This window comes from Terrapene carolina, unplaced genomic scaffold, assembly GCF_002925995.2.
Source record: "Terrapene carolina triunguis isolate 2854851 unplaced genomic scaffold, T_m_triunguis-2.0 Scaffold113, whole genome shotgun sequence".
Taxonomy (NCBI): Eukaryota; Metazoa; Chordata; order Testudines; family Emydidae; genus Terrapene; species Terrapene triunguis.
The window spans coordinates 28,357,181-28,375,534 of record NW_020664464.1 but is presented as its reverse complement, the minus strand read 5'-3'; the positions used below and the strand labels follow the sequence as shown (position 1 = coordinate 28,375,534).

At 37.4% G+C, this 18,354-nt stretch overlaps 1 protein-coding gene across 1 annotated transcript in view; it reads left to right on the top strand.

Moving 5' to 3' along the window:
* SLC12A2 (solute carrier family 12 member 2) overlaps positions 1–18,354 on the top strand; it is a 106,452-nt gene that overhangs the window by 53,361 nt on the left and 34,737 nt on the right. The window contains exons 7-11 of the mRNA XM_026652356.1: positions 2,702–2,810; positions 3,361–3,488; positions 3,576–3,660; positions 8,549–8,700; positions 15,995–16,102. Coding sequence (XP_026508141.1) covers positions 2,702–2,810; positions 3,361–3,488; positions 3,576–3,660; positions 8,549–8,700; positions 15,995–16,102 — 582 coding nt within the window. The remainder of the gene's footprint in view (positions 1–2,701; positions 2,811–3,360; positions 3,489–3,575; positions 3,661–8,548; positions 8,701–15,994; positions 16,103–18,354) is intronic.

Genomic DNA, 18,354 nt, shown 5'->3' with positions numbered 1-18,354 from the left:
CTCCCTTGCGAAACTCCCTGTTAGCAGCCCCTGTTCGCAAAAGCTCCATCTACTAATCCATCTACTAATTCACAAAATGGTTTGAAAAATGCTGTAATCCTGATCACGCCATACTGATTTCACAGATTCTAGTTCCTTAGGCTAATAAACATGGCGGATAGCAATCTGCAGAATCTCTATTTCTGAATGCTTTTCTTTACTATGAGCCCTAAATTCCTCTGACGGTCACAGATTTGATATTTCAGCGTGAGAGTATGGGTACCTTTTGGGAGGTAGTCTAACTTTCTTTTCAAATCTCTGAAATCTTCTAGAGCAGGGGTAGGCAAACTATGGCATGCGTGCCAAAGGCTGCATACGAGTTCATTTTCAGTGTCACTCACACTGCCCAGGTCCTGGCCACCGGTCCGGAGGACTCTGCATTTTAATTTAATTTTAAATGAAACTTCTTAAACATTTTAAAAACCTTATTTACTTTACATACAACAATAGTTTAGTTATATATTATAGACTTATAGAAAGAGACCTTCTAAAAGCGTTAAAATGTATTACTAGGACGCGAAACCTTTAGAGTGAATAAATAAAGACTCGGCACACCACTTCTGAAAGGTTGCCAACCCGTGTCCTAGAGCAAGCAAGAGCATTTGGGAAAAATCATTTACGTATATGTAGACTTTGGCCTAAATCTCCTCAGAATCTGTTGGAGAAATCTAACTTCTTGTGGCTGGCCTCCCTGAGGGATTAAACTCTGTTTACTTAAAGATTCAATTCTCCATTATTGGGGTTGTTAATCAGACTTGTGGCAGCAGACACCTTCTTCCACTCCCCCCCCCCCCCCCCCCCCCCCCGTCTGTTTGTCAGTCTTGCACAGGGGAGACTAATAGAAACATGGAACTGTAAACCTTTTTCTGCAGACCCTTTTTACATTCCCCTAGTGGATGCCTGGCCATATTTCAGTATAGCAGTTCAGTTGTAAGGGTAAGTGACTTGGGAGCTCTGTCTTATAAAATCCCATCTTCAGTTGCTCTGTGGAAGAAGAGGTTATTTGAGGGCATGACCTGGCTGTGTGCATGGACAGACAAATGAGTTGAAACGAAAGCCATCTTTTCCTTACATACTCAGGTCCAAATATCATGGATAAACTTTGAGCATTGGATGTGAAGTGGACTCTTAAGTTTGAGACCCCTTTTCTTGGGGATAAGATAAAATGACTATATGCTTTTCATGGTTGGTTTGTAAGACCCCTCTGAGATACACTAAAGTGTATTCTACAAAGAGTTTATTAAAGTTTTGGGCTGAAAAGCAAGACTTTGACCAGTGAGACTTGCAGTCTGGCCACTTGAAATTTTCCAATTTCATCATCAAGCACTACAGGATGGGTATTTCTTTTTTAGTTCTTCGAGCTGTCCTAGATCTGAACAAAGCAAGCAAATAAAATTAAATCTGTGTTTTTTAAAAAAAAAAAAAAAGGGGGGGGGGGGGGCATTTTTCATTCTTCGTAGAGGGATTTGTTGCTTTGTATTTGATTCTTCCTTCTATAGGATTTGGCTTTTTACTGCTCGCTGCTTCCCATGGGTGATGGCAAGACCGGTGGATACCAATGTACGAAAAGGAAAACTAGCTTCTATACCTGTAACTTTTATTTCTCATCATTGAACATATTGTTTGCTGTGGAGCAGGCCTTCTTTCTAGATCAGATTGTTTGTAGGACTGATCTCAACAAACTTGATTTTTTTATGTAGTGGTCGTAATTTTTTCAACTTAGTTTCTATAGTTTCAGTTTAGGATGTAACCTTCTGAAGTCCTCGTATTTTGCTGCAACAATCCAGCAGAGGGGAGCCTAACACTGTGGTGGAATGAGTGGATCTTATCACATGACTGATTTCCAGCTCAGATAGTGTATTCTGTTATGAAAATTCAAAGGGCACAGCAAACTGTTTTTCCCCTTTGCAATTCAACTGTAAAATTCCAAAACAGCGTATTGCTGAAAACTTTCTCTTTTTGTCTGTGGAATATTTAATTATTCAAACAGTAGGAGTCATGATGCTGTCAAGCAGTTTGTGCCTTAAAATTGACTTCTTAAAAATCAAGTTTGTTTGCAAAACTTTGTTAGAAAAAAGAATAAAAACTGTTTGAATTCAAATCTTCCTCTGTACTTTTTGCAACCCAGTTATATTGCATGAGAATCAGAAAATCAACTAGTCTGAATTGATTAAAACAACAGAAGTAAAACCAGTATGATTAACTTTGTTTTTTCAGTAATATCAAGTGTTGAAATCTCAAATAAAAAAAGTAATGATTGTTAATTTTTGTAATCACTTAATCACTATTTATATACATTGGCAGTTTGTAGGAGAATATGCGGAGAAATCAATTTTTATTGCTTACACGTGGTTGTAGACATTAATAAAGATCATTACATCTTCCCAGAATATTAGGACTTATCTTTTTTTTATTCAAGGCCAGCTTAATTCTTAACTTTGTTATAATTCTCCTTTTTAGAAATGTGTGAGTTTCTGCTCACTCTCCCATTCTCCTCTTCCCTGTGGTTTTTTTTGTCCTGTTGTTTTCCACATGACTTATCTAAATCTAATAAGTGAAAATGGACTCACAAAGATTTAAAGTAACTTATTAGGACCACATCTTTTAGTTCACAGACTATACGGTAGATACTTGACTTTAATTGTAATTTTTAAAATTTCAGGCACAGATTGTTCTGCTGGTGATCCTGCTATTCGCTATTGGTGACTTTATCATAGGAACATTTATTCCACTGGATAGCAAGAAGGTTAAAGGTTTCTTTGGTTATAAAGGTATGCTATAACATTTGAATATCTTGAATACAAACAACTTCATAGAAAAAATGAGTTAAAATTCATGTTTTGCTGTAATCTAGTTCTATGTTGCTGTACTTTTTGTATTTCAATATTGCAAAGTGAGAGAGTTCTAACCCCCAAAAAGTTTCATTGTGGGTAGCCCAGTTTTTTTCCTAATTCCTCGATACACTTTATGTATTCACGTTCCTAAAGCTTCTTTAAACCTGGTAATTTTTATCATTAGCTTCATTTAAATTGTATTCACTGTCAGAACTAGGTATTTTACTTTACGAGATTTTTCTGTTCCACTTTATTGACTTTATTATTTTGAAGCTGGAAAGACATTCTAAGGGTTTCCAAGTGTAAAATATTGCCATTTTAGACATTTATGTAATTTATATGCAAATGCTATGCTATCAGGCCATGGTTAGTTTGACTGTTTGTATTTGCTTTCACATAACTGCTTTAGGTTGAATTGGTAAATATTGAGATTGTATGCAAACACAGTAAAGGATAATACATTTTAAAAAATTCTTTTCTCTAACAGCTGAAATATTTACTGAGAATTTTGGACCAGATTTCCGAGCAGATGAAACTTTCTTTTCTGTATTTGCTATTTTCTTCCCTGCTGCAACTGGCATTCTGGCTGGTGCAAATATCTCAGGTGATCTTGCAGTAAGTAGTATGCTATCGTATTACTGCTTAATGTACAGTTTGCATATTTACTTGTACTGCAAGTATTCATTTAAATGTTTCTTTCAGGATCCCCAATCAGCCATACCTAAAGGAACACTGTTGGCCATCTTAATTACCACATTGGTTTACATAGGAATTGCAGTATCTGTAGGTAAATGGTTGATTTTTACTTATTCATTCCTGAGGTATGCTTTGATATAGTTACAACATGTTTTGCTGTAGCTATGTTTTTAGCTTTATAGGCAGAATGTATAGTGATAGCTATAACTAATGTTTTTGGGGGGAAATTCACCCAGATTTGACTGAGGTTTGGGATAACCCCCAGAAAATCATTATTTCCACTTGCAGAGGAACTTGTACTTAACGCTTTGAACAGTCCATCTGCACTAGGCATGCTCCAAAGCCTTACTGAGATGCCACTCTTTATCCCCCCTTTTTTGCCCCCTCCCCCCCCACACCAATCTTTTAATCTAGGGAATGGTCCACTGGGCTGGGAGTCTGAGTTCAATAGGAAACCGTGAGTTCAAATGCCTGTTCTGTTGATTGGCCTTAATATTTGAGTATTTCACAACACTAAATATTAAGCATATGGTCAATTCTGGCAGAAAAAAACCCCAGGTTGCTCACATGGCAGACCCCAAGTCTCATCTCCTTTGCTATGCTGTCTTTCAGAATAATGTATCAAATCTCTGGCTGTTACTACTCTAACCCCAAGACAACACTCCCTGCCCAGAGCTAGAAATCTTGGTGTCTACCCATGTTACAGCCCTTTAAACTTAGACAGCATTCTCATGACTAGCACATATCTATGTAACTCAATGCCAAATTATTGTTGCTTTCTAGTGACTGTTCCACATAAAGAATAATGGCCATCTACTGCTATTTGTTCCTCCTTTTTAGATCAAGTAGAGGTCTGTGCTGTGAATCTAAAGGTCTTGCGTTCAAACCCTTTTGATTTGGAGACGGTGAAAAGCAATAAGGGTCTGGCTACACTGCATTTTAAAACTGGTGGCATCGAGTCTCAGTGCCCAGGTCTGCAGACTCAGGCTCGCACTATGATGCTAAAAACACCAGTGTAGATGTTGTGGCTTGGGCTGGAGCTCTGGCTCTGAAACCCTAGGCTTCATATCCCAAGGTCCAGCCTGAGTCCAAATGTCTGCATTGCTGTTTTTAGCACTATGGCACAAGCCTCAGTCTGTAGACCAGGGCTCTGAGACTTGCTGCCGCAGGTTTTAAAATGTAATGTAGGCAAAGATTAAGGTTGACAGTATCCACTAATTTTGGGCACCCAATTTCAGACACCTAGGACCTGAGTTATCAGAGTACATAGCATTATGTAGTACTTCACATATTCAAGAACGTCTCCCATTGACTTTAGCTGCAACTGTGAGCACTCAGCACTTCTGCAAGTCAAACCCAGACTATCAAGTTGGGCACCCAGAAAATGAGGAATAGATAGTGGCTACCTCTGAAAAGTTTGGTTTAAGTGGCTTTCCCAACATCACATCAAAATTCTGTGGCAGAGGCAGGAATAGAATAGAGTTCTGCAAAGCAGCATTCAGCTGCCTTAACAATGAGACCCTCCTTTCTCTTCCTGCAGTCACCTGCCTCATTCATTACCTGCCTTCTAACTTCTACAATGAATGAAGCAGTGGTCCTACAAACAGCATGTCTTCTTCATTACATAACCCTAATTGATTCCCAGAGTACAGTCCCTCTTGTGCTGTGAATGAAGGAGGGGTACTGTGGAAAAAATAGTCTTTAATTACATGATCACATACTGTCATAATGCATACACATGAGGGGTCAAATTAAAGTTGCACCAGCAACTTTAAATCTGGCATTTCCTAACTTTTGAGTGCTTGACTTTGCAACCGTAATGTTCTTTTAATGTAGTTTTTGTGTGTGTATTTTCCTAGGTTTTTATAAAAGCAAACTGGAAAAACAAATTCTATCATGTGGCAACCATATGGACATGGTTCATCATGGTTGGAGCTCTTAGATCCACCGCACGGACTTGTGGCACTTAAGCAAACTGAGTAGCTGATAGAAAAAGTAGGTCCTCTATGTGGACTAGCACTAGAGGAGGGTCTGTCTGTCTGTCTCTCTCCTCCCGCTTCCCCCCCCCCTCCCCCCCGCCTGCCTGCCAGTGGGCATCAGGGGTATTTGCTGACAGCAGGGAAACAGTCAGGAATCATGGGTTCCATTCCATCCTCTGGAGGTGGAGCTGTCGTAGTCGTAGACCATTCTTCCCTGTCCCTTTCAATGTGTCCTTGACTCTTCTCCATTTCTAGCTCCTCATTCCAGTCCCATTCTCTGTACCTAACTAGTTCCAGTCTCCACTCTTTAGGCTTCTTGTCCCATTTTAGTCTGGCTCTTGCCACCTCTTCATTTCAATCAGGCAGCTTTCTCCTACATGCTGCCCGGGTGTCAGCAGACTGACTATTGAGAATGCAGCAGTCGCCCAGGTTTCAGTTCTGGTACCCAGGCCAGAGCTGCAAGTGTGGGGAAGGTCCTGTTCAGCCCTGGGCTTGGAGCATGCCCAGTGCAAATGAAATCTTTGGGGAATTCAGCTGCAAACATCTAATAAGTCTTTACTTAAATTGTGCAAACTGTTTTTTTTATCTTTTTTTTTTCTTTTTTTAAAGTTTTATAACTTGGTGAACTTTGGGTCCATTTTCCTTGGGATAGCAAAAGAGGCACATCTCTGATACAAAAACCACCCCCTGCCAAACTTTGAGACCCTTATCCAAAGCATGGGCGCTCTAGAGCTTTTCAAAGTAAAGATCAGTGAAACTTTTAATATGGGTAAAACAGTGTATTTTTCACTAATCTCATTCTCAAATTACTTAAGTGTTTTGGCTGACATCTTCCAAAAAAGTTAGCCTGAGGCAGAGAATTGGCATGGAAAATTTCAGCCCAAATGGTTAAGATATGGCAATTTTTTTTATAAGCAGCTGAAAACAGAGTTTTTAATAAGAAATGTTAGTTAACCTTAATATGCAGTGCTAACAGCCCCGTCCATGATAGTTTTATGTGTTGAAGTTTACTGACTTCATAGCTGCTTATAGCTGAATACAATGTGTGTGAATATTTAATATACATACACAAATATTTCAACAGAAAAATTAAATTGAAATCACTGAGCATCATTTTAGAAATTAAATCTCATTCTGGTAACTTTCAGAGGTAATATACTGGTGAAATATTTCCTTTTCAGAGGTGAAGCTATCTAAGCCATCAGATATCACATGCTATGTTTTCTTTCATTCCTAAAACGTTCTTGTCATTCTTTCTTTGAAGAAACTTGATCTGCAGATCAGCAAAGACTAAGAGAATTCCCTTAATTCAGTCTTTAAAACTCCTAATTAAATAAATCTGTTTCCCCCTTAAATAGTAGATATTACTGGCCATTAGCCAAGCTCCATTTAACTTAATTTCAAGAATTAGAAGGTTAAACAATAACCATTTTACTAAAGATAAAAGAGTTATAAATGTCAAAGTAGTGATCTGCATGTTTTATACAGCAGGGTTTTTGAAACTGAGTTTATTGAATAGCTTAGTTTATTCTTGTTAAACAGGTGTAATTCCATTTATTACCTGGATGCTGATCTATTGTTACTGCCCACTAAGTGGTTTTGTTTTGGGTAGTGTTTTCTTTTTGGTTTTTTGTTTGTTTGTTTTTTGGTCAGCTGTGTTACTCTTAGTCCTATAAATTAGCTGGCCTATATTAAGCTACTTAATATTTACAGAATGTTATGGCTGATTTGAGTTATTGAGAAATGGAGAACTTGAATAATGCATTTGTATTCAAAACAAGAAAATTTTGAAGTGAGCATATAAGAATGGCATTACATTTGGTGAAAGGAAATATTCTTTCTGAGCACCTGCCAGTATAGAATATCTGAGCGAGAGAAAGAATATATAGACATGGTTTATTTCATATCATGAGATTAGTCTCAGACTGATACAAGAGCCATAGTATCACAAAGTAAGTTATAACGGCCTGATTAGCCAAAACTATTAGTGTATGGGGGGGATGACAACACATTTTCAATAACATGACTAGACTGCCTTTTTTTAAAAAAAAAGGTAAATGATGGTTTAAAAGTGAGTGTAAAACTTTTTTTGTAATTTAGAACAAAGGTACTCGTATAGGTGTCTCTTCTTTCTATTAAAATGCTATGAAAAACAAAAAAACAGCAGTAAAACTCTAGCCCTAAAGCAACCCAACAGGTGGCACTTCCCACTCAACCTACATCCCCTTTGCCTCCATCAGGCCAGTCTCAGTCACGAGTTTAAAACAAAAACAAAAAAAACACCAAACCCTATGTAGATGATAAAACAGCGTTTTAAAACATTTTATTTTCCAGAAAAGAGAATAAAATTACAAATGTATTCAGAAAGATTTGAATGCCTGTGCAAAACGTGACTGAGCACTCATAATATGAAAACTAACAAATGTAGAACAGCAAGAGTGAAAACAGAACCAAATATGAGGGTGTACAATACAAGTTGTAAATAAAAATTGCCCAAGAAATTGACATGCACAGCACAGGAAAACAATATGGAAATTTTAAAACTGGTGATTTTTATAATCTAACTTTTCTCCATGTTTGTCGTTGCTTTACTTTTATTAATTATGGATTAAGTAAATCTTTTTATAGAATTTCTCTGCTTATTTGAGATGCAGCCAACAAAAGCAGATTGCTTATGTTAATGTATTAAAAAGCAGTTTAAACGTGTCAAATAATGTACAAGGTGCTTTGTATTGATGATATTGCTAAAATATTATGCAATAACTAATGCATGATGTTTTCTTGTTTACCTTTCCATCCAAGAAAATGAAGCATATGTCTGTTTGTTAAACGTCAGGAGTAATTTAAAAGAAATGCTCTTGTTTTGTAATGCTGAACTGTTAGACTATACTTCCAAAAAAAAAAAAAAAAAAATTGAACTTGGCATAGATTTTTTTTTTTTTTTAAACAGACTGTTTAGTGGCCACTGGACAACCTGTATTTTGTTTGGGTCCACACTAGGTGCTTGTGTTGTTCGGGATGCTACGGGTAACCTCAATAGCACCATCATTACCGAACTGACAAATTGTACTACTGCCGCTTGCAAGTTAAAATTTGATTTCTCATCTTGTCAGAAGACAGAGTGTCACTATGGTCTGCTGAATAGCTTCCAGGTGAGAGACGCTTTAAGGCTTGAGAGGGCATCAATTGAATGTTTTTTTTGTTTTTGGTTTTTGGTTTTTTTGGGGGGGGAGGTGTATTTAATGAGTATAGCAAATTTGTGAAATAAGCCTAGATTAAAATATAGACCATCTACTGTAAATTTAAGTAAAGTCTGGAATTTGTTTCCTAAAGAACAAAACATGTCTTTTTTTTTTTTTTTTTTTTTTTGTAAATGTTGTTTCATGTGTGTTTCTTAAAGGCTTTCTTGAGTGAGGCATTTTCACTATACTGTATACAAGATAGCAAGGTACATTTGTAGTAAAGAATTTTACTTTTATCTCCAGATATTGTAATTGAAGTACAACTCTGTTCTTGACATGAGCAAATTGTGTGGGTGGTAGGTTGCAGAACGTTCATGGTTTAAAGCTCTGAGCCATTAAAACTTTCTAGCGGATTGGTGTATGCAACCTAACAAGGCTTTTACAGTCATCAACTTTAACTATACCTTGCTTTTTATCTTCTAACAAGTTAAAAGCTTTTTGGTAATACTGCTGTTCATTCCCTCACTGTTCTAAGTAAATTTTCTTCTATCTTCATCCTTGTTCTTGGTTTAATTTAAGTTTATAACTTTTGTTACTATGCTGATATTCCCAGGATATGTTTGAGTTCAAGGAAAAATTTAAAATATTTATCCAGGATACCAAACTCTTTTGTAAAAATTAAATCATATTATCATACTTAAAGGGGAACCCATTACATTGAGATTTAGCATATGCATTTAAGAGGCTAGTTCTGTGCTTCCTCATCCCCATACACACACCAGTTTTTGTGACTTTATAATAATTTTTCGTATTTTTTGCTATATTTATTTTTCTCCCTTGTTCCTTTGTGAAAAACCCACAAACAGGTGAAACTGACTGTATGGAGGGGACAGTGGCCAGTCTGTAAGGGAAAACTGACTGGCATAACTATTCCAGAGTAACTTCTCTGTGTGGACATTGTATTCTGGAATACATGACTTTAATTCCTTGTGTGAGTAGAGTAGTTATTCTGGAATAAAGTCACTTTTCTTTATTCCAGAACATTGTCTGCATAGGGAGCTACTTTGGAGTAATATATTTGTATGCAAAACAATTAAACTTTGAAGTGAGCATATTAAAATAATTATGCAGGTCAACTTCCCCATGTAGATAAATCCTAAAGGAAAAACACAGTGCTATTTAAATACACACAATAGAAGATACAGGCAACTTTCATTCTGCCAATCTGTTTCAAACTAATTTTATTGCAGGTTACTTTTCAGACAGAAATGTCACTTAAAATTTTAAGTAATGGTGTCCTTTTAAAAATGGTCAGTAATCACAATAATATGCCTGATAGAACTCTAATTTCCTATGATTCAGTCATCAAATTTACTTTTATTCTACAGCCTAATTTTCTTTTTCCTCACCCCCGCCTGTTGCCGAATGTCAAAGGATAACCCTGGGGAAAGTGAATTCCAGGGTCAAGGGCCTTGACAGAGAATGACAGATTTTCAATCTGTCTGCTGCACATTGGCACTTAACACATCTAAAAAGACCTGATATCTAAAATAGTTTTTAAAAACTTACCTGTAGCATCAGATCTACTCAAGATAGATCTCTGCCAATTTTTCTGTTCATTGAAATCTTGCTAAAATATTTTCTGTTAATAAAAAGAGTTGTACTGTCATAAATTGGACAACTTCTGTTGGTCAGAGAGGCAAGCTTTTAAGCTTACACAGAGCCCTTCAGGATTAGGAAATGTACACAGAGTCCCTTGCTCTCCCTTTTCCCCCTATGACTGGAGGGCTATTAATGGGCCACTTCACCTTGAATGCTTCCTTGAAAGATGAGTTTACTGCTTATGCTAAACAATCTGTTCCACCTTGTATTTAGCTGTGACTCCCTGTGTACATTTCCCAGTCCTGAAGAAGAGCTCTGTGTAAGCTCAAAAGCGTGTCTCTCTCACCAATAGAAGTTGGTCCAATAAAAGATATTACCTCACCCACTTTCTCTCTCTAGTATCCTGGGATTGACATGGCTACAGCAACACAGATTAAATACAACTAGGTCACTTTGTATTAAAAATGTAGGAAAAGAAATTGAACTAAATGCATTCAAGGGGCATACAACCTGTGTGAAATGTCACACTAAAAATCTACCTAAGTGTAGAAAACATATATCCTGTGTAAAGCCCACATGATAACCAGACCTCATCTTTGTAGTCAGAACTGGTACCTTCATTTTATTTTTAATATAAATACATGTTGCATCCAAAAAACTGTTAGAATAACATTACAGTTACAAAGTCAAGCACTCAAAAGTTAAACTGCCCGTGCAACTTTAATTTGGCCCCTTGTGCCGTCTGGATTATAATTGTCTTTAATTACGTGATTACATACTATTTTTTCCAGAGGATCCCTGCCTCATTCAATGAACAGGTAATTTACTGAATATTTCTCCACATTTAATGTGTGACCCCAGGCCTTATTACATACACTATCCAAAAATTTCACTGAATACAAAATTAATTTCCTCATGAGCATTTCAATGGTGCTTTCACCAGAGTATTTGATTGAGTGATTCACAAACATTGATATGTACTTTCAATCTTAACAACCGCTTAAAATAGTGACTACAGAATGTGATTGTTTCAGTATTACATCTGTAGTTAGTTTTGTGATGGTAAATAAACCTAATCCCAATCACAGGCGGTGTACCGCTTCATTCCTTACATACAAGAATTTGAATATTTCAAGACAGAGCAATTCCAAGTGCTTAGTAATACAGTAGGAAAATTAATAAATTGCTAATATATCAGCAATCATTTTTCAATATGTTTAAGACTTCTGTGTCATCCTTACCAGTAAATATATTGGAGTTTCATAAGTGAGATACTTGATTTTTAATAAAATGATTATTTTAATCTTCTTTTTTCTTGTAATGTAGAAACTCACATCTGTAAATCCTTTATTGTTTCTCTAACCCATTTGCTGCAATATTTATTCCATCAACTTTATTTTCCATGCAATCCAATGCCTAAACTCCATTTTCTGAGCTCAAGTGATAATTTATGTTCTGGAACCAGGTTTTTCTAATTTCATAACCGCTAAAGTGTCTTCCAAAGCAAGTAATTACACTTATAGTAATCTTATGACTTGTGGGAGCATGGCATTTAATTACTTGTTAATCAAATTGCATTTGAACTTCAAGAACATATAGCTATAATTAACATGTGCTTATATATAAAACATACCTGATAAGTGTACTTTAAAATATGCACAATGCATGAAGATGTTTTTCTTGGTTTCATTTCTTCCTTTAAAAAAATGAACTATTATGGGAGGTGTTTCTAGTCTTCACCGTAAATTATCAATGTAAAAACAATCAGTACACTTGGACACACAGAGTATTAATATTGAAAGAGATTCCTTATTTTCTTCCCCACCCCACTGCTCCCCTCGTTACTAAACTAGGGTAAGGTTTCTAGGATGAAAGAAGTATTCATTCAGTGCAAGTGATGCATGATCTCATTCTGATATTGATATTGTGTTTGAAAAGTACAAATGTTGGGTTTCACCCAGTGACTGAAAATGCCAATCAGATTTTCAAGATGTTATCAAAGGTACAATAGTTTGTCAGTCTTCAACTGGTCTCAGTCTGTCTTATGCACAGAACAGTAGCTCCAGTGTTAAGTTGTAATAATTCTTAAATATGTAGTTTCACATCTTAGTTTCCTTAGGCATTATTGTATGACAGTGTGAGAGAACATACAGAAAAAAAGTTCCTGACTTGTTTACATTATTGCCACTTGTAATTTGTTTTGAGGTGTCATGACTGAATAGGCCTTTAAAATAGCATCTTTGTCATAATTAACAAGAATTTCAAAAGAGCTTATTAAAATCTTTATATTATAAAGAGCCATTGGAATGAAATTAGCTGCTTGCTATATCTCTTGTTTAGAAGTATTGTATGACCCACTATAATGAAGGAAATATATAAATGAGCTCTAGTAGAAAAGCAATCTCTTGGCGGAAGGAAAAAGCTGTTGTGTTTACCAAACTGTGGCCATATACTGGAGACTAACTTGAGATCCAGCCAAAATGCCAGACCTCTGGTACAATATGAAGATTTCAAGGGCAGCACATGAAAGGTGTCTGATTTAACAGCACTGCATGTTGGAAATCCTCCATTAAGCAGTCATGTCACAGGAGGATGTATATTATATTCATCTACAAATATAATCTTTCCATGTTAACACTGAAGTATTTCTAACTATGGGCAGATTTCTTTTCCATGACCTACTCATTGAAAATATTCTTTATTTTTCTGAGATTGCAAACAATATACTAACTGTGATGGTGACATCTTTATTTAACGTAGATGCTTGATCTATTAGAACTAAGCTGAAACTGCAAACTTAAAATGCTAGACGCCATACAGCTATTGGGCAGAGACTAACTGTTGGTCACTAACGATCTATTTAAGCAATCATAATGCATAGTTAGTGCAATTAACAAACAACTTAAACTTACTCAAAAAGAATCCTTTGCATTAAGGGTATATGGAGCTAGAAATAGTTTATTTTTCTCACATGGTACCAAAGTGTGTGTCTTTTAGATTTACTACTTTCTTTTCAGCTGTAAATACTATTGAGTTTTACCTTGTTTGCTATCTTTTGTGCTTTTATCTTTGATGCACTGTAATAACAATCACATCTTTATTTTAATCTGAGTAGCATTTGCCTAACTAAAAACAAGTTCTGGTAATCTTCTAGCCTTCTGTTAGGTAACATCCTAGTAGCATCTTCTTACTCGTTTTCCTCATTAGTGAAGTTTTTTGTTATACATTTCCTCATTTACCATCCTAGGATACAAGTTTTCTCCCAGTAAGCATTCTAGCTGAAGTGAAAAGAGGTGCACATGCTCCTCGCTCTCTTGATAAAATTCCAGGCTTTATTCTTGGGGATTTTTTTTGGCCACCTTTCCTGAAAGTATAATCTTTGCTTGGTCCTCTACTACTTTTATTTCTAGCCCTATTGCTGTGAAGAAAGATGGAAGCATTGAAAGACAAAAAGAAGGAAGATTAATTAGAGGCACTTACCAAAGGGCACAATTCAAGAAGGATGTTTATAAATTGGAGAGGGTTCTGAGAAGAGACATGAGACAAATTAAAAGAGTTGGAAAATGTGCCATATGATAGACTGAAGAAACTCGATCTATTTAGCTTAATAAAAAGAAGGTTAAGGGGTGATTCAGTCTGTAAGTACCTATATGGGGAACAAATGTTTGAAGATGCAATCTAGTAGATGAAGGTATATCAAGATCTAATGGCTGGAAACTGAAGCTAGACAAATTCAAACTGTAAATAAGGTGCAAATTTTTAACAGTGAGGGTAATTAATCATTGGACAAATACACCAAAGGTTGTGGTGGATTCTCCATCACTGGCAATTTTTAAATCAAGATTGGATGTTTTTTTAAAACATAAATGCTCTAGTTCAAACAAGAATTGTTTCAAGGAAGTTCTATGCCCTGTGTTATGCAGGAGAGCAGATTAGATGATCACAATGGTCCCTTCTGGTCTTTAGAATCTATGAAATAAATGTTTGCAAGAAAATGTTGGACCATCCACAGAGATTGCATGCTCCTGGTCCTGGGAGGCGAATACTTTTTGTCTCCTCTGTCAGACTGGACCTCATCATATCTCTCCCTTTTGTGGCATATAGTTAAAACACTGGGTTGCTGAAGCTCTAATGCACACCAGCAACTGGGAGTGGATCTCATGGCCACTATAGCACTGTTCTTTCTTCCAGCAAACTAAGTATTAAATCCAGTGACATTCAGGGATTGTCTCATTTTCTCTTCCTTCCCCTTTCCATCAAATAACAGACCCCGAGCCCTAAGAAATCAGACCTTTGGGGAGTTTTTTTGTTTTTTCCTTCCCTATTCCTATTTCTCAGGAGAGAGGGGAAGCCTGAATTTATACTTTCTCCTCCATCCAAGTCTAAGTACCACAGGACTAAGGCTTTTTCTTAGAGTTCTGCTTGGTTTTCTCTCTCAGGCCACATAAGTGAGACTCTAATTCTTTTGCTCCTCAGTAAGACTTCCCTGTAATTTTTGGCTTTTTTTTCTATTGGTCTTCCATATATGGGGTGGGGAGGTGGTGGATGGGGATTGGTGTGCCTGACTGCTTGCTATTGCTGGTCATAACACTCCTCTGTTAGCTACTATGACAACTTGATTTCTTTCCCATACAGCATCTGGGGGGCCCTCCTTGCGTTTTTTTTTAGTGTCTCCTCTGTTTCTGCTAATTGCTTGTTCCTCTAGCCTTAGGTAGAAAAGGCTGTTTGTTCAGTCTTACGGACAGGTATCCTCCACAAACAGACCACCTTCCTTTTAAAGAGTTCTTCCCCCTAGCTTCTAGCAGCTGCATAAGCAGGGATGATCTTCCTGGGAAGGGTGGGGATAATTTCCCTGAGGAAGAGTCTAACTGAAACAATTTCCCTATTTATAAATTTTAAGAGATTCAGTCTCCAGGATGCTGGCCACCTTCCAGGTGGAGCTTCCACAGTCTAAAATCTGAGACTGATATTGGGGAGAGCTCTTCAACAATGTGACTTCCTCTTCCTCAGCATTTTAGGTATCAGAAATTTCTGTCAAACAGACACCATCTCTATGCCTGAAGCCACACCTTATAAAATATTGTATTTTGTCAGACAGCTAAAATACTTCTCTTAAAACTGCATTCTCTTTTGACTTATGATTGCTCTTATTGATGTAACTGACAGGAAAGTGAATTCTTTCCTTAGACCATTAATGAGACATTTTTTGATGCACTTAAGATTGGTAGTTGCATTATGTTTGTTTGCAAGTTTATGCAGTTAAATTTGGCCCACCAGATTCTCTAGCTGCAGAGCTCAGACTTGGTTGAACAGAGCAGCTAACAGTCTGTTTTAAGAAATCATATATATATGGCTTAAAAAAAAAATTGAGTTGGAATAAAAAAAGCTAGAGTTTACTGTCCTGAAATATTCTCCATACGTTGAACGGTAAATGGTATTTGAAAAAAAATCTAGGAGTTGTAGAAATAAAAGAAACAAGATTCTGCAGACAGTGTTGAGTGAATGCTATTGTAACAGTTCTGAAGGAGTTCAACTGAAACATTTGTCTACAGAATTCCTTTATTTTTATTAAAGTAATTGTTTTATTTAAAGGTAGATGTTTTTCAGTCCATTCTGTTTGGTACATGTAAAAGAAATTAAAATGTTTATATCCCGCTTTCAGGTAATGAGCATGGTATCAGGATTTGCACCACTGATTTCTGCTGGCATCTTTTCAGCCACCCTTTCTTCCGCATTGGCATCTTTAGTGAGTGCACCTAAGATTTTTCAGGTAAGCATAAATAATGTCTTTGTTTCATAACAAAATAACTTGAATCAGCTTTAAACTGGAATATTGGGAACAGGGAGCTTTTGTATATTGGTGTCTTGATTCATATCACTTGAGAGTCACACACTGATTCTCAGCTGTTCTACTTGGAAATAAAACACTAGCACCATTGCCTTCTAAAATGGAGCTAGTAGATGTAAATTTCAAATCTGCTCTTCTGACATACTGACCTTATGTCTGGTATTGCCATCTGTAGAGTTGAGATTCTGTAGTGTTTTGTTCTGGCATGGAGTTGGTTTGGTGCAAAGAGACTCAGCCAAATTTTCCTGAATTATTGGATTCAGCAATTCCATTCCATCTAAATCTGGAGTCCTGGGCAAAAAGGGGCATGTTCCAGTACTAAGTACCACTGCAGCCTTTGCCTTCAGCCTTCATGGCAGGCCTGTTGAGCCACGAGAAACGCTGCCTCCAGTATTGGTTTCCTATCTGAGTGCTGAAGAAGGAGGAGGAAGTATCAGAGCCATGAGCACAATTCTTCAGTGCTGTCCCGAGAGGTCTTTTTCTGTTGGTTATTGCTACTACCTCAGTATCAGTGTCCAAGTAGTGACCATATGGCAGTGGCCTCTGTGCAACTGGAACTGACTTTTGTGTTTAAACAAAACATTTTGGTGCTGAGATGTCTCCTCTTAACTTGGCCCTCTTGCCTTCTTTCTTGATGCTAAGTAGGGAGGCATCTAATATTTCCCCTTCTCTCCCCCACCAAAGCTTTGCCAAGAAGCAACAGACTCAATTTGACTTCATTCCTAAGTTTCACTGTTCACTGGACTCTGAATACCAGCAGTTAAAACTGACAAGTGTGGTCATTTTCTACTCTGTTGTAGTGTGACAAAGTTATAAGTAAGGCTAAGTTGTCACGGATATTTTTAGTAAAAGTCAGGGACAGGTCATGGGAAATAAGAGCCTGTGACCTGTCCCTGACTTTCTTACTAAAAATATCCCTGACAAAAGGGGTAGGTGGGTTCAGCACCCACTGCTGCTGGGGCTCCCGCATTCCCTACTAATGCAGTGCATGTGAGCTCCAGGGTCCACCTACCCCTAGGGCTGGGCTGCTGTGGGGTGCCCTTGCTCCAGGCAACTGGTAGCTGCAGGGTCCCCCAGCCACTGGCTGTGACTGCAGCAGCGGCTGGGCAGCTGCGTGGGCAGGCCTGGCTGGGAGCTTCAGCCCCAGGGCAGAAAATGTCATGGAGGTCAGTGGAAGTCACGGATTTCGTGACATAATCATAGCCTTAAGTTATGAGCAGCAGCAGAGGCAATGGGCCTGTCTGCACAGACTCTCTGGAAGAAAGCACTACACAAAGCCTCCAAAATGTGAACTGAAATTTTCTTAGCAACCAGATGGGCTAAAAAATAAAAAATGAAGGTTTAAATTCTGAAGAAGCTGTTGGCACTTGCTTGGGAAAGAATCCTGCTTACCACAGCTTAGTGGTATATTCGAGATCTGCTTAAAAAGTCCTTTGGTTGAAGAGCAAGGTAAACTGTTGGGAAGCAGCCAAAGATTAATGTGTTTGATCTGGAATTTAAAGAAGGAAAAAATATTGCCACAACGAGACCTTATGCAAATTGTGGTGCTGCTGCTGATCATATGCAGCCTCTTCCATCTGAGTATAGGGCCCTTAAAGTTTTAGATTTCAAGATAAATTGGATAGCTTTTATCTGCCAAGACTTAAGCCCAGAGTTGTTTATTATGCAGTGAGTGATGACATAATTACAAAACTCTGCACTGTTAAATATTCAGTTTACTGCTTTAGGTGGTGATAGTTTTGGCTGTCCTTGCATTGAGGCCATGGATTGAATTGGTTAAGAGAATGTCACTTGTTGGGGTGGTTCCTCTAGGTCAGAGCTAAGGGAATGTTGCTTGGCAATATGGAGTGGTTTACTCCACTCTTTGCTGTACCTTTTCTGTGGATAGAGAAGCTGATAGTTTGACTCCTTCTAGTGAGCACTAAATTAATTTTTAAAGTGTTAGTAGTTGCATATCCTCCATATCTACTGGTGGTTCCTTTTTGGAGCTAATGCACTGCAGTTAGTTGCAATTCAGAATGCTTAAAGATATTGTAACAATAACTGAGTAAAATTGTAGAGTTTGTAAAACTTATTTCCCAAGGAACTTTTATACCAAACACTAGGGTTACCATCCGTCCGGGTTTCCCCGGACATGTCCGGCTTTTTCAGTGTTAAATGGCCGTCCGGGGGGG